At 44.9% G+C, this 17169-nt stretch overlaps 1 protein-coding gene across 1 annotated transcript in view; it reads left to right on the top strand.

Annotated features, from left to right (window-relative positions):
• The window catches only part of LOC139571092 (zinc finger matrin-type protein 4), a 164052-nt gene that overhangs the window by 73298 nt on the left and 73585 nt on the right, over positions 1–17169 (top strand). The window contains exon 4 of the mRNA XM_071393627.1: positions 5616–5793. Coding sequence (XP_071249728.1) covers positions 5616–5793 — 178 coding nt within the window. The remainder of the gene's footprint in view (positions 1–5615; positions 5794–17169) is intronic.

Raw genomic sequence — 17169 nt, forward strand, 5'->3', positions numbered from 1 at the left:
CTACATACTTACTAAACGGTACGTGCAAAATAGTATGCGATGGTAAGTACATAGTATGCACTTTAAGTATGTAGTACTCTAGTATGGGTATTCGGCCACGTCTACAGAGTCTGTTTTGTTTTGACACTTCGTGAAGGATTTGAAGGAGACATACACATGAACATAAAAATAATTATGCACATATTAATACTCTGAGGTATCGTAGGAGGTATCACTCTGTAGGACACATACAGGGAAGGAAGACCAAAGGATAAGATAAGAGAGAGACATGAAAGGAGAAATGCTAAGACAGGTTAAGATACAGAGAGAGAGAGAGAGAGAGAGATGATGAGAGAACTGGACAGAGATAGAGGGATGATGAGAGAGAAGGAGACAGAGAGAGAGAAGGGGACAGAGATAGAGGGAGGATGAGAGAGGAATGGACAGAGACAGAGGGAGGATGAGAGAGAAGGGGACAAAGAGATAGAGGGAGGATGAGAGAGAAGGGGACAGATATAGAGGGATGAGAGAGAGAAGGGGACAGAGATAGAGAGATGAGAGAGAGAAGGGGACAGAGATAGAGAGATGAGAGAGAGAAGGGGACAGAGATAGAGAGATGAGAGAGAGAAGGGGACAGAGATAGAGAGATGAGAGAGAAGGGTACAGAAAGATAGAGGGATGATGAGAGAGAAGGGGACAGATATAGAGGGATGAGGAGAGAAGGATACAGAAAGATAGAGGGATGATGAGAGAGAAGGGGACAGAGATATAGAGGGATAAGAGAGATAGAGGGACGATGAGAGAGAAGGGGACAGAGATAGAGGGACGAGAGAGAAGGGGACAGATAGAGGGATGAGAGAGAAGGGGACAGAGATAGAGGGATGAGAGAGAAGGGGACAGAGATAGAGGGATGAGCGAGAGAAGGGGACAGAGAGATAGAGGGACGATGAGAGAGATGGGGACAGAGAGATAGAGGGATGAGAGAGAGAAGGGGACAGAGAGATAGAGGGACGATGCGAGAGATGGGGACAGAGATAGAGGAGTGATGAGGTAAGGGGACAGAGATAGAGGGATGAGAGAGAGAAGGGGACAGAGATAGAGGGATGATGAGAGAAGGGGACAGAGATAGAGGGAGGATGAGAGAGGAATGGACAGAGACAGAGGGAGGATGAGAGAGAAGGGGACAAAGAGATAGAGGGAGGATGAGAGAGAAGGGGACAGATATAGAGGGATGAGAGAGAGAAGGGGACAGAGATAGAGAGATGAGAGAGAGAAGGGGACAGAGATAGAGAGATGAGAGAGAGAAGGGGACAGAGATAGAGAGATGAGAGAGAAGGGTACAGAAAGATAGAGGGATGATGAGAGAGAAGGGGACAGATATAGAGGGATGAGGAGAGAAGGATACAGAAAGATAGAGGGATGATGAGAGAGAAGGGGACAGAGATATAGAGGGATAAGAGAGATAGAGGGACGATGAGAGAGAAGGGGACAGAGATAGAGGGACGAGAGAGAAGGGGACAGATAGAGGGATGAGAGAGAAGGGGACAGAGATAGAGGGATGAGAGAGAAGGGGACAGAGATAGAGGGATGAGCGAGAGAAGGGGACAGAGAGATAGAGGGACGATGAGAGAGATGGGGACAGAGAGATAGAGGGATGAGAGAGAGAAGGGGACAGAGAGATAGAGGGACGATGCGAGAGATGGGGACAGAGATAGAGGAGTGATGAGGTAAGGGGACAGAGATAGAGGGATGAGAGAGAGAAGGGGACAGAGATAGAGGGATGATGAGAGAAGGGGACAGAGATAGAGGGAGGATGAGAGAGGAATGGACAGAGACAGAGGGAGGATGAGAGAGAAGGGGACAAAGAGATAGAGGGAGGATGAGAGAGAAGGGGACAGATATAGAGGGATGAGAGAGAGAAGGGGACAGAGATAGAGAGATGAGAGAGAGAAGGGGACAGAGATAGAGAGATGAGAGAGAGAAGGGGACAGAGATAGAGAGATGAGAGAGAGAAGGGGACAGAGATAGAGAGATGAGAGAGAAGGGTACAGAAAGATAGAGGGATGATGAGAGAGAAGGGGACAGATATAGAGGGATGAGGAGAGAAGGATACAGAAAGATAGAGGGATGATGAGAGAGAAGGGGACAGAGATATAGAGGGATAAGAGAGATAGAGGGACGATGAGAGAGAAGGGGACAGAGATAGAGGGACGAGAGAGAAGGGGACAGATAGAGGGATGAGAGAGAAGGGGACAGAGATAGAGGGATGAGAGAGAAGGGGACAGAGATAGAGGGATGAGCGAGAGAAGGGGACAGAGAGATAGAGGGACGATGAGAGAGATGGGGACAGAGAGATAGAGGGATGAGAGAGAGAAGGGGACAGAGAGATAGAGGGACGATGCGAGAGATGGGGACAGAGATAGAGGAGTGATGAGGTAAGGGGACAGAGATAGAGGGATGAGAGAGAGAAGGGGACAGAGATAGAGGGATGATGAGAGAAGGGAACAGAGATAGAGGGACGAGAGAGAAGGGGACAGATAGAGGGATGAGAGAGAAGGGGACAGAGATAGAGGGATGAGAGAGAAGGGGACAGAGATAGTGGGATGAGCGAGAGAAGGGGACAGAGAGATAGAGGGATGATGAGAGAGATGGGGACAGAGAGATAGAGGGATGAGAGAGAGAAGGGGACAGAGAGATAGAGGGACGATGAGAGAGATGGGGACAGAGATAGAGGAGTGATGAGGTAAGGGGACAGAGATAGAGGGATGAGAGAGAGAAGGGGACAGAGATAGAGGGATGAGAGAGAGAAGGGGACAGAGATAGAGGGATGAGAGAGAGAAGGGGACAGAGAGATAGAGGGATGAGAGAGAGAAGGGGACAGAGATAGAGGGATGAGAGAGAGAAGGGGACAGAGAGATAGAGGGATGAGAGAGAGAGAGAGAGAGAGCGAGAGAGAGAGAGAGAGAGAGAGAGAGAGAGAGAGAGAGAGAGAGAGAGAGAGAGAGAGAGAGAGAAGGGGACAGAGATAGAGGGATGAGAGAGAGAAGGGGACAGAGATAGAGGGATGAGAGAGAGAAGGGGACAGAGAGATAGAGGGATGAGAGAGAGAGAGAGAGAGAGAGAGAGAGAGAGAGAGAGAGAGAGAGAGAGAGAGAGAGAGAAGGGGACAGAGATAGAGGGATGAGAGAGAGAAGGGGACAGAGATAGAGGGAGGTTGATATCTGGTTCAGTGAGGGGTTAACTAACACGATCACAGCAGGAGACGACAGAGGGGAAGATGAGAATAGGAATGAAGGGATGGTGAGGGGGGGGGTGTGTGGAGACGGACTGAGATAACCCATTTCACCTCCTTGAAAGTAGTGAGAGAAATATTGAGAGAACCCTTTTCAACTTGTAGACAAAAGATATGAAGATTAAAAAACCTGAGAAACAGTGACAGAGATTGAGAGGGTGCCCATTTACCCACTAGACTAGTGTCCTTGGTTGTTTGGCAACAAAACCGGAGAGTGCTATGAGGAACTATGAGGAAAAACAGACGGGTTTGACTTAGATTGATGACAACATAAAACGATATTTTGTCTCCAATGTTTATTGAAAACATAAATAAATGTGCACAATGAGCACTTGTTGTCTCTCAAATACATCGTTACAGTTGGTTAGCTAGCTAGCGAATTTTAGCCATATTAGCATTTACCTGAAATCAGTCAAAACACCTCAAGACAAGGGCCTCCCGAGTGGCGCAGCAGTCTAAGGCACTGCATCGCAGTGTTGCGGCGTCAATACAGCCTGCGGTTAGATCCCAGGTGCTGTCACAACAGGCCTTGACCTGGAGTCCCATAGGGTGGTGCACAATTGGCCCAGCGTCGCCCGGGATAGGGGAAGGTTTGGCGGGTTGTGACAGCACCTGGGATCGAACCCCAGGCTGTAGTGATGCAGTGCCTTAGACCACTCGGGAGGCCCTTGTCTTGAGGTGTTTTAGACTGATTTCAGGTCACTTGGCTCATTGCGCTCTAGCAACTACTTGTGGCGGGCCAGACCCCTGCAGGCTGACTTTGGTCGTCAGTTGAACGATGTTACCTCCGACACATTGGTCCAGGTTAAGCGAGCGGGTGTTAAGAAGCGAGGTTTGATGTTTCGTGAGGACGTATGACTCGACCTTCGCCTCCCCCAGCCCGTTTGGGAGTTGCACGGATAAGACAAGATTGCAATTGGATATCACGAAGTTGGGGAGAAAAAAGGGGGTAAAATTACAACAACAAAAAAATATATATAAACAAAACATATATAAACAATGGTATCAAGAACAAGATGAAACTAGTTGAAACGAGTCACTTACGATTCTCCACGTGGCAGTTTCTTGTCATTGTCACAATAACTCACTGACTTCTGCCCCATTGAAGCGTGCAAATTGTTTTCGTGACATTGTTAGCTAACCCATCTACAGAGCGGAAACACAGACAAAGACAGAAAAAGAAAATACAAAAAGAAGAGAGAAAGGAGAGAGAGAAAAGAGCCCTGGAAGGTAGAGGTGTTCCAAACTCTCAGATCCTTTATGTGACGTTAACACACACTGACACAGCGCCAGACACATGTACCCACACAGACACACAAACACAACACGAAAGACACATTTCTATCATTGGACTCAATTTGACACCTGCGCGACAGAGAAGGAGTGTTGTGAAAAGAAAGAGTGAGGGAGAAATAGAGAAAGAGAGAGAAAAAGAGAAAGAAGAGTGAGAGAGAGGGAGGAGGAGAACTGTGCCAACAGATCCTCATCATCCCTCTCTTCCACTCCATTCCTCACCTCCACTCCATCCCTCTCCTCCACTCCATTTTTCTCTTCTCTCCTCGACTCCATTCCTCTCCTCCACTCCATTCCTCTCTTCTCTCCTCCACTCCATTCCTCTCTTCTCTCCTCCACTCCATTCCTCTCTTCTCTCATCCACTCCATTCCTCTCTTCTCTCCTCCACTCCATTCCTCTCTTCTCTCCTCCACTCCATTCCTCTCTTCTCTCCTCCACTCCATTCCTCTCTTCTCTCCTCCACTCCATTCCTCTCTTCTCTCCTCCACTCCATTCCTCTCTTCTCTCCTCCACTCCATTCCTCTCTTCTCTCCTCCACTCCATTCCTCTCTTCTCTCCTCTCCATAAGACCGTTCAGCAGAGGTGGACAAGAATTCGTGCTATACTTTTTGTAACATGTTCTTTCTCTCGTTTCCTCTCTCTCTCTCTCTCTCTTTCTCTCTCTCTCTTTCTCCTCCCCTCGATCCCTCACACTTTTATTTTAAAGATAATAAAACAATACCACAGTAATGTCTGCAAAAGCACTACAGTAAATACTACAGTATACTACAGTAATATCTGCAAAAACACTATAGTAAATACTACAGTATACTACAGTCAACAAAAACACTACAGTTTTTTAACTATAGTGATACAACATTATTTATACTAAAGTAAACTCAAGTATTTGTTATGTGGGGTCCTCTCATTTCCTTAGGACAGAGGTGAACAGCATAACTGCTATACTTTGTATGACATGTTTTTTCTCTTTTACTTTTCCCTCCTTCTTCCTCCCCCTCTCTCTCTCCTCGCTCTCCTCCCCTCCATTCCTCTCTCCTCTTCTCCCTTCAGGGCAGTGCAGAGACAGAGGTGGACAGGAATAAGTGCTGTACTTTGTGTAATATGTTCTTCACGTCGGCTATCGTGGCCCAGTCTCACTACCAGGGAAAGACACATGCTAAGAGAGTACGACTGGTACTGGGAGAAACACCCAGCATACCTACTGCTACCAACAGCCCTACCACCACAGGTAACACAGATACACATATAGGTTTGCACACTCACTCACACATGCGTGCACCCCACACCACCCCCCTCCCCCCAAACGCGCACACGCACACAGACTGATTGAACTGTTTATCTGTTTACATATGTGTGTGGATTTATCTTTTAGTGACCTCCTCCCTGTAACACACACACATTCACCCAGTTTATATTTCATTTGTGGTAAAACAACAACTCTCATATATCACTCAACGAAGTGTGCGCGCGCGCGCGCGTGTGTGTGTGTGTGTGTGTGTGTGTGTGTGTGTGTGTGTGCATACGCGTTTGTGTGTGTTTGTGTGTCCATGTGTATGCGTACGAAACACAATCCAATCCATTTAACACACATCAGACCAAGGTCATAACCGACACAGCCAACAGATGTAATGGAACTGACCCATTTGACTACCTGTGTGCCAGAACAACAGAGTGCCTTAGGGTACAATGTGCTATTGTACACTGTTCTTTGGATGCTTTAGGTTTGTCCTTGCCATTCACATATGCCTGCAAGTGTTTAAGGTAAAGTTTAGACATTAATTCCCGAATTTTTAAGGTTAGTTGAGGTTAGGGTTTACGTTATAGAGACTTAAAACGAAAATATAAAAAATGACTTTCTATCACTGGATTCCAAACATGCAACCTTTGGAATCAGAGGCAGATGCTTACGCCCATCCACCATCCTCATGCACAATGCCCTAATAAAACCAAAACCTCCTTGAAGGTAGCAGTGCTCCTGGTTGCCCCTAGTGGCCGGTTTCCACATCATCTCCCAACGTTCTCAGACATTGATGGACGCTTTAATCCGTAATACCATAGGGAAACAGCCATGTCCAATCTCAGTGCCCAATAGCTTGGGCAGCATTTCAGCTACAACCTATCTCTCTCCTTCACCTTCGCTCTCTTTCGCTCTCTCGCTTTCTCTCTCTCTCACCCACCAGACACTCAGTTCATTTGGCCTGTCCACAACCCCTATTGGAAACCAGCTCTCAACCCTGAACTGACCAATGTTTCTATTGGATTCCACTTTACTCCGAACACGCCAACATAATCCCTGTTAACCACCAAGGTCATTACCAGGGTGTTACACACTCACTCACAGACATGCATTCATACAGACACGCACACACAGAGAGAGAGAGAGCGAGAGAGAGAGTACAGAGAGAGAGAGAGGAGAGAGAGTACACAGAGAGAGAGTACAGAGAGAGAGAGAGAGAGAGAGAGAGAGAGAGAGAGAGAGAGAGAGAGAGAGAGAGAGAGAGAGAGTAGAGAGTAGAGAGAGAGAGTAGAGAGAGAGAGAGAGGAGAGAGTAGAGAGAGTAGAAAGAGAGGGAGAGAGAGGAGAGAGAGAGAGGGAGAGGAGAGAGTAGAAAGAGAGAGTAGAGAGAGAGAGAGGAGAGAGTAGAGAGTACAGAGAGAGAGAGAGGAGAGAGTAGAGAGAGAGAGTACAGAGAGAGAGAGAAAGAGAGAGAGAGAGAGGAGAGAGTAGAGAGTACAGAGAGAGAGGAGAGAGTAGAGAGAGAGAGTACAGAGAGAGTACAGAGAGAGTACAGAGAGAGTACAGAGAGAGAGGAGAGAGAGAGAGTACAGAGAGAGTACAGAGAGAGTAGAGAGAGAGTACAGAGAGAGAGGAGAGAGTAGAGAGAGAGAGAGAGAGAGTACAGAGAGAGAGAGAGAGAGGAGAGAGTACAGAGAGAGTAGAGAGAGACAGAGAGAGAGAGAGAGAGAGAGGAGAGAGTAGAGAGAGAGTACAGAGAGAGTAGAGAGAGAGAGAGAGAGAGAGAGAGACAGAGAGAGAGAGACTACAGAGAGAGAGGGGAGAGAGTAGAGAGAGACAGAGAGAGAGAGAGAGAGAGAGATAGAGAGTACAGAGAGAGAGAGAGAGGAGAGAGTAGAGAGAGAGAGAGGAGAGAGTAGAGAGAGAGAGTAGAGAGAGAGAGAGAGAGAGAGAGAGAGAGAGAGAGAGAGAGAGAGAGAGAGAGAGAGAGAGAGAGAGAGAGAGAGAGAAGCCAAACCTGCCAAACCAGTGTCTAGGAAGTGGCATGCATTTACAACAGAAACAAATATATAGAAAAGGAAGTGATCACTGTAGATAGTATTGGATGATAATGAATGTTTGGGTTAACTTTGAAATAACTTTGTTCTGAATCAAGTCAAAGTTTATTGGTCGCGTTCACAGATTTGCAGGTGTTATAACAGGTGCAATGAAATGCTTACGTTTCTAGTAGTAGAATGTCTCGCAAATACAATACAAATATACAAGTATACAAATAATCCAAAAATCTAAACAAGAAGTCAAGAAATGACAGAACAGGTCCAATTAACAAATCTATTTCTTGAATGTCAGTTCAATTAGCTCACACACACACACACAACGTGTCAGTTTGTTGAAGGCACTTTCAGGGAAGTTGCCAAGGTTTAGTGACAGACAGACCTGGGAGGAAGGAAAGAATGAAAGAGAGAGAAGAAAAGTGGAGGAGGATGGAAGGATAGATCAGGAGAGATTAGAATCAAAAATAACCTTCAGCACACACACATATCTCTCTCTCACACACACACATATCTCTCTCTCACACACACACACATATCTCTCTCTCACACACAAACACATATCTCTCTCTCACACACACACACATATCTCTCTCTCACACACACACACACACATATCTCTCTCTCACACACACACACATATCTCTCTCACACACACACACACACATATCTCTCTCACACACACACACACACACATATCTCTCTCACACACACACACACACATATCTCTCTCACACACACACACATATCTCTCTCTCACACACACACACACACACACACATATCTCTCTCTCACACACACACACATATCTCTCTCTCTCTCACACACACACACACACACACACACATATATCTCTCTCACACACACACACACACACATATCTCTCTCACACACACACACACACACATATATCTCTCTCACACACACACACATATCTCTCTCACACACACACACACACACACACACACACACACATATATCTCTCTCACACACACACACATATCTCTCTCTCACACACACATATATCTCTCTCACACACACATATATCTCTCTCACACACACATATCTCTCTCTCACACACACATATATCTCTCTCACACACACATATCTCTCTCACACACACATATCTCTCTCTCACACACACACATATCTCTCTCACACACACACATATCTCTCTCTCTCTTACACACACACACATATCTCTCTCACACACACACACAGATATCTCTCTCTCACACACACACAGCTCTGTCTCACACACACATATCTCTCTCTCACACACACACAGCTCTGTCTCACACACACATATCTCTCTCTCACACACACACAGCTCTGTCTCACACACACATATCTCTCTCTCACACACACACAGCTCTGTCTCACACACACATATCTCTCTTTCACACACACACACAGCTCTGTCTCACACACACAGATCTCTCTCTCTCACACACACACATCTTTGTCTCACACACACATATCTCTCACTCTCACACACACACACACACACACAGCTCTGTCTCACACACACATATCTCTCTCACACACACACACACACACAGCTCTGTCTGACACACACATATCTCTCTTTCACACACACACACAGCTCTGTCTCAAACACACATATATCTCTCTCACACACACACACACAGCTCTGTCTGACACACACATATCTCTCTCTCACACACACACACACACAGCTCTGTCTCACACATACATATCTCTCTCACACACACACACACAGCTCTGGCTCACACACACATATCTCTCTCACACACACACACAGCTCTGTCTGACACACACATATCTCTCTCTCACACACACACACAGCTCTGTCTCAAACACACATATATCTCTCTCACACACACACACAGCTCTGTCTCACACACACACATATCTCTCACTCTCACACACACAGCTCTGTCTCACACACACATATCTCTCTCTCTCACACACACACAGCTCTGGCTCACACACACATATCTCTCTCTCACACACACACAGCTCTGTCTGACACACACATATCTCTCTCTCACACACACACACAGCTCTGTCTCACACACACATATCTCTCTCTCTCTCACACACACACACAGCTCTGTCTCACACACACACATATCTCTCACTCTCACACACAGAGCTCTGTCTCACACACACATATCTCTCTCTCACACACACACACACAGCTCTGTCTCACACACACATATCTCTCACTCTCACACACACAGCTCTGTCTCACACACACATATCTCTCTCTCACACACACACACAGCTCTGTCTCACATACACATATCTCTCTCTCACACACACACATATCTCTCTCTCACACACACACATATCTCTCTCTCACACACACACACAGCTCTGTCTGACACACACATATATCTCTCTCTCACACACACACAGCTCTGTCTCACACACACATATTTCTCACTCTCACACACAGAGCTCTGTCTCACACACACATATCTCTCTCTCACACACACGCACAGCTCTATCTCTCACACACAAACATCTCTCTCACACATACCTCTCTCACGCACACACATCTCTCTCTCCCACACGCACATATTTCTCTCTCACACACCTCTCACACACATCTCTCTGACATGTGCACACACACGTAAGCACGCACACACTCTTTCACTCAGGGAGGAGAGCTTTTCCCTCAGTCCCCTCAGACACACAGACAAGGTTATAGCTGCAGTAAGATGTAATAATTTCCCTTCAAAATTCAACCTATTATGGATGAACGTCTATTTGACGCATAAATTCTGCGTGGTTACAGGGTTAATTGTGTGTGGTTACAGGGTAAATTGTGTGTGGTTACAGGGTAAATTGTGTGTGGTTACAGGGTAAATTGTGTGTGGTTACAGGGTAAATTGTGTGTGGTTACAGGGTTAATTGTGTGTGGTTACAGGGTTAATTGTGTGTGGTTGCAGTATTAAAGCAGAAACAACTCAAAGGGTTACGTTTAGGTATTAATTCCGAGTGGTTGGGGCTATGACTGGGGAAGGCTTAAAACAAAATAATTAAAATAATGCACTGTTTCCATTAAATATGATCAAGTATTCTCCCAGCTTGCTAGAGCATTGTGAATTATGCACTCCGGTTCCAAGCATCACTGTAACGGCTTTCGTCGGTAGAAGGAGAGGAGGACCAAAGCGCAGCGTGGTATGTATCCATATTTATTAGAATACTTCTTCAAGACGAACAAAACAATAAACAGACGAAAACCAACGAAGCTACAGTCCTGAACTAGAGAACATGGAAAACATGAACGCACGAACAGGAACAATCACCCACAAACCAACAGTGAAAACAGGCTATGGTTCCCAATCAGAGACAATGCAAAACACCTGCCTCTGATTGAGAACCATATTAGGCCAAACAACAAACCCAACATAGAAACACAAAACATAGAATGCCCACCCAGCTCACGTCCTGACCAACACTAAAACAAGGAAAACACAAACGAACTATGGTCAGAACGTGACAATCACGAATGCTGGGCAATCATTTAAATGTTTTTGTGAGAGCCGAGGAAGGCATACAGTGGGGAGAACAAGTATTTGATACACTGCCGATTTTGCAGGTTTTCCTACTTACAAAGCATGTAGAGGTCTGTAATTTTTATCATAGGTACACTTCAACTGTGAGAGACGGAATCTAAAACAAAAATCCCGAAAATCACATTGTATGATTTCTAAGTAATTAATTAGCATTTTATTGCAAGACATAAGTATTTGATACATCAGAAAAGCAGAACTTAATATTTGGTACTGAATCCTTTGTTTGCAATTACAGAGATCATACGTTTCCTGTAGTTCTTGACCAGGTTTGCACACACTGCAGCAGGGATTTTGGCCCACTCCTCCATACAGACCTTCTCCAGATCCTTCAGGTTTCGGGGCTGTCGCTGGGCAATACGGACTTTCAGCTCCCTCCAAAGATTTTTTATTGGGTTCAGGTCTGGAGACTGGCTAGGCCACTCCAGGACCTTGAGATACTTCTTACGGAGCCACTCCTTAGTTGCCCTGGCTGTGTGTTTCGGGTCGTTGTCATGCTGGAAGACCCAGCCACGACCCATCATCAATGCTCTTACTGAGGGAAGGAGGTTGTTGGCTAAGATCTCGCAATACATGGCCCCATCCATCCTCCCCTCAATACGGTGCAGTCGTCCTGTCCCCTTTGCAGAAAAGCATCCCCAAAGAATGATGTTTCCACCTCCATGCTTCACGGTTGGGATGGTGTTCTTGGGGTTGTACTCATCCTTCTTCTTCCTCCAAACACGGCGAGTGGAGTTTAGACCAAAAAGCTCTATTTTTGAATCATCAGACCACATGACCTTCTCCCATTCCTCCTCTGGATCATCCAGATGGTCATTGGCAAACTTCAGACGGGCCTGGACATGCGCCTGCTTGAGCAGGGGGACCTTGTGTGCGCTGCAGGATTTTAATCCATGACGGCGTAGTGTGTTACTAATGGTTTTCTTTGAGACTGTGGTCCCAGCTCTCTTCAGGTCATTGACCAGGTCCTGCCGTGTAGTTCTGGGCTGATCCCTCACCTTCCTCATGATCATTGATGCCCCACGAGGTGAGATCTTGCATGGAGCCCCAGACCGAGGGTGATTGACCATCATCTTGAACTTCTTCTATTTTCTTCTATTTTCTAATAATTGCGCCAACAGTTGTTGCCTTCTCACCAAGCTGCTTGCCTATTGTCCTGTAGCCCATCCCAGCCTTGTGCAGGTCTACAATTTTATCCTTGATGTCCTTACACAGCTCTCTGGTCTTGGCCATTGTGGAGAGTTTGGAGTCTGTTTGATTGAGTGTGTGGACAGGTGTCTTTTATACAGGTAACGAGTTCAAACAGGTGCAGTTAATACAGGTAATGAGTGGAGAACAGGAGGGATTCTTAAAGAAAAACTAACAGGTCTGTGAGAGCCGGAATTCTTACTGGTTGGTAGGTGATCAAATACTTATGTCATGCAATAAAATGCAAATGAATTACTTAAAAATCATACAATGTGATTTTCTGGATTTTTGTTTTAGATTCCGTCTCTCACAGTTGAAGTGTACCTATGATAAAAATTACAGACCTCTACATGCTTTGTAAGTAGGAAAACCTGCAAAATCGGCAGTGTATCAAATACTTGTTCTCCCCACTGTATATCAACGTTCTCAGGACCTTTCCAAATGTCCAAAATCGCTGTCTATCTGAACACACACATAGCCAGAGATGTAAAGAGAGGTAGAGAGTGGAGGATGAAACGATGGCATGGGAAAAGGGCCATTAAGTACCTCTGCCTCCCCTCTCTGTCAATTTTTATTTTATTTATTTAACCTTTATTTAAACTAGGCAAGTCAGTTAAGAACACATTTTTATTTACAATGACTCACCCATCCCATCTCTGCTCGGTCTGTAAGTGCAGTCCTCCTCCTCTTCCTCCTCCTCCTCCTCCTGTCACTCTCTTTCTCTCTCTTTCTCTCAGTTCAATTCGTAGATGCTATATTGGCATGGGAAACATATGTTTACATTGCCAAAACAATCTCTCTCTCTGTCTATCTCTCTCTTTCTCTCTCTCTCTCTCTGTCTCTCTCTCCCCCCTCCCATTTTCATTGTCATGCACTCCAATCCCTCTGTAAAAAGCACTTCCTTCTGCTTTACTGTGCACAGATATTGAAAAAAGCAAGTGATATAAAAGGAGGGTGGAGAACAACAAGGTCTCTCTCCCTGTTGCTGCTCAGCATATGTTGTTCCTTTGAACTGCCAGCACATCGAACCCTACTGTTGCTCTCACAGCCAAAACCGCACGCACACACACACATACACACACACACACACACATACACACACATACACACAGAAAAGCATGCAGGCAAGCACAATCTCGTACTAGCTTTTATCTCAAATACACACACACACTCTTCCTTTGTGTCTCTCTCTCTATATATTCCCCCTCTCACAACTACTTCATCTGTAGTTTTTTTCTCCTCTTTGGAGGACAGGAATTAATCATTCTCTCTGTTTCTCTCCATATATCTTGTGTGTGTTTGTGTGTGTGTATTTTTTTTGTGCGTGCGTACGTGCATGCATAAGTGTATTTGCCTGCGTGTGCTTGTGTGTGTGTGCGTGTGTGTGTGTGTGTGTGTGTGTGTGTGTGTGTGTGTGTGTGTGTGTGTGTGTGTGTGTGTGTGTGTGTGTGTGTGTGTGTGTGTGTGTGTGTGTGTGTGTGTGTGTGTGTGGGTGTGTGTGGATTTGCGTATGTGTTTGCGTGCGTGTGTGCATATGAGTGTGAGTTGGTGAGAGGTACAGAGACACAGCCCTAGATACTGTAACTATGTGAACAAGGAACCATTTAGCCAAAGTATTTCTAACTAACGAGCTCACGGCATTACCAACAAATGCACACACTCCTCTCTCTCCGTGTTCAAAAACACACACCTAAGCAGGGTTGGTTGAGGTCACTTTCTTAATCTAATCAGTTACAGTTACTAGTTACCCGCCCAAAACTGTAATCAGTAACGTAACTTTTGGATTACCCAAACTCAGTAATGTAATTTGATTACTTTCCCCGTAAGAGGCATTAGAAGAAGACAAAAATGTATGTTACCAATTGAACCACATCTATTGCAGGATAAATCAATGTTAAAGTTTACATACTGTAGCTGGCCATATATGGATGTTACATTTTAATTTATGTGTTGGTTATGTAGGCTTCTTATAACCCATCGCTTTCTACTACATATAATAATACGATTAAATTGTATCTTTACATTAAAAACCAAAGTCTATCAGAATTCCAGTCATTCCAGTAAATGTTATACCCCTTGATCTTCAAGAATAGGACTTGGAAATATGGAAGTATAGATTAGTCAAATTGTTTTACCTGAGCATAACCCCAAAACGAATGACTTATTAGCCAGCCTTACTCTGTTGTTTATGATGTGGTTGTCATGGAGGACTGATTGCGCTAATTGATTCAAGTTGAAAAGGTAAATGCTGCGCTCATGTAATGGCATGCTTTGAGCACTACTGAAAAGTGCTATTTGCACGTGAAAAAGTAATGCCATATGCTGCATTTGCTATAGGCCTATTGTTTACCTTCTTGTTGGTGACACTTTGATATCTTGATTATATGCAGCTTTAAAGGGCAAATCCACAGATGAAACAATAAAAAAAGGGTCACCCCACCTCTGTTTTGGTAAAAAAAGCTGAGGGATGGGCCTGGAGAAATGTAACCACTCTCAGATTAATTGACAGAGCTATGGATGCAAGGACTGACCATCCATGATATCAACATTATAGTTTTAACCATGTTATGAGGCTATACAGTGTTTGTTTACATTTACAATGTTTACAAACATTGGAGAAAAACAAGCTTATATTTTGGTTTTGAGGCATTAATAAGTTACAGTTGAAGTCGGAAGTTTACATACACTTAGGTTGGAGTCATTAAAACTCATTTTTCAACCACTCCACAAATTCTTGTTAACAAACTATAGTTTTGGCAAGTTGGTTAGGACATCTACTTTGTGCATGACACAAGTCATTTTTTCAACAATTGTTTACAGACAGATTATTTCACTTATAATTCACTGTATCACAATTCCAGTAGGTCAGAAGTTTGCATACACTAAGTTGACAGCTTCCAATAGGCAAATTGACATAATTTGAGTCAATTGGAGGTGTACCTGTGGATGTATTTCAAGGCCTACCTTCAAACTCAGTGCCTCATTTATTTATTTCATCACGTTCCCAGTGGGTCAGAAGTTTACAGCCACTCAATTAGTATTTGGTAGCATTGACTTTAAATTGTTTAACTTCGGTCAAACGTTTCCGGTAGCCTTCCACAAGCATCCCACAATAAGTTGGGTGAATTTTGGCCCATTCCTCCTGACAGAGCTGGTGTAACGGAGTCAGGTTTGTAGGCCTCCTTACTCGCACTCGCTTTTTCAGTTCTGCCCACACATTTTCTATGGGATTGAGGTCAGAGCTTTGTGATGGCCACTCCAATACCTTGACTTTGTTGTCCTTAAGTGATTTTGCCACAACTTTGGAAGTATGCTTGGGGTCGTTATCCATTTGGAAGACCCATTTGCGACCAAGCTGTAACTTCCTAACTGATGTCTTGAGATGTCGCTTCAATATATCCACATCATTTTCCTCCCTCCTGATGCCATCTATTTTGTGAAGTGCACCAGTCCCTCCTGCCGCAAAGCACCCCCACAACATGATTCTACCACCCCACTTTGATAATGTTTACATATCTTACATTACTCATGTCATATGTTTACACTGCGTCTTATACCATCTATTGCATCTTGCCTATGATGCTCGGCCATCGCTCATGCATATATTTATATGTACATATTCTTATTACATCCTTTTAGATTTGTGTGTTAGGTAGTTGTTGGGGAATGGTTAGATTACTTGTTAGATATTACACTGGTGGAACTAGAAGCACAAGCATTTCGTTGCACTCTCATTAACATTGCTAACCATGTGTATGTGACCAATAACATTTGATTTGATTTGGATTTTACAATACACTCACTCACACACACACCCTCATGCAAACATACACAGCTCACACTTTCAAATGCTTGCTGCTACACGTCACATGCAAACACTCACACACACTCCCTTTTGTGTCTGGCGTCTGCGAGTCATGAGTGACCTGTTGTGTCGCTCCATGCCACACACACACACACACACACACACACACACACACACACACACATACACACACAGAGAGAGACAAACACGCACACACACACAACACACTCACAGCACACACCACAGTCTGTGACCCCGGGTCTCATCCTGTCGGCGCATGGGCTATTAATGGCCTGTCTCCATGGTAACCAGGCTGCCATTTTAAAACAGGGTCACCTAGAATACATCCACTTCTCTTTTTTATCTTTACAGAACATGAGGGGGAAGAGAAGAATGTCTGATGAATGGTCACACACACAGAAGCATCCATATGACATGTACACGCGCACACGCACACTTACACTACATGACCAAAAGTATGTGGACACCTGCTCATTAAACATCTCATTCCAGAATCATGGACCTTAATATGGAGGTTGTACACCCTTTGCTGCTATAACAGCCTCCACTCTTCTGGGAAGGCTTTCTACTAGATGTTGGAACATTGTTGCGGGGACTTGCTTCCATCAGCCACAAGAGCATTAATGAGGTCAGGCAATGGTGTTGGGCGATTAGGCCTGGCTCGCAGTTGGCGTTCCAATTCATCCCAAATCTACTTGATGGGGTTGAGGTCAGTGTTCTGTGTAGGCCAGTCA

This window comes from Salvelinus alpinus, chromosome 3 (genome assembly GCF_045679555.1).
Source record: "Salvelinus alpinus chromosome 3, SLU_Salpinus.1, whole genome shotgun sequence".
Lineage (NCBI taxonomy): Eukaryota > Metazoa > Chordata > Actinopteri > Salmoniformes > Salmonidae > Salvelinus > Salvelinus alpinus.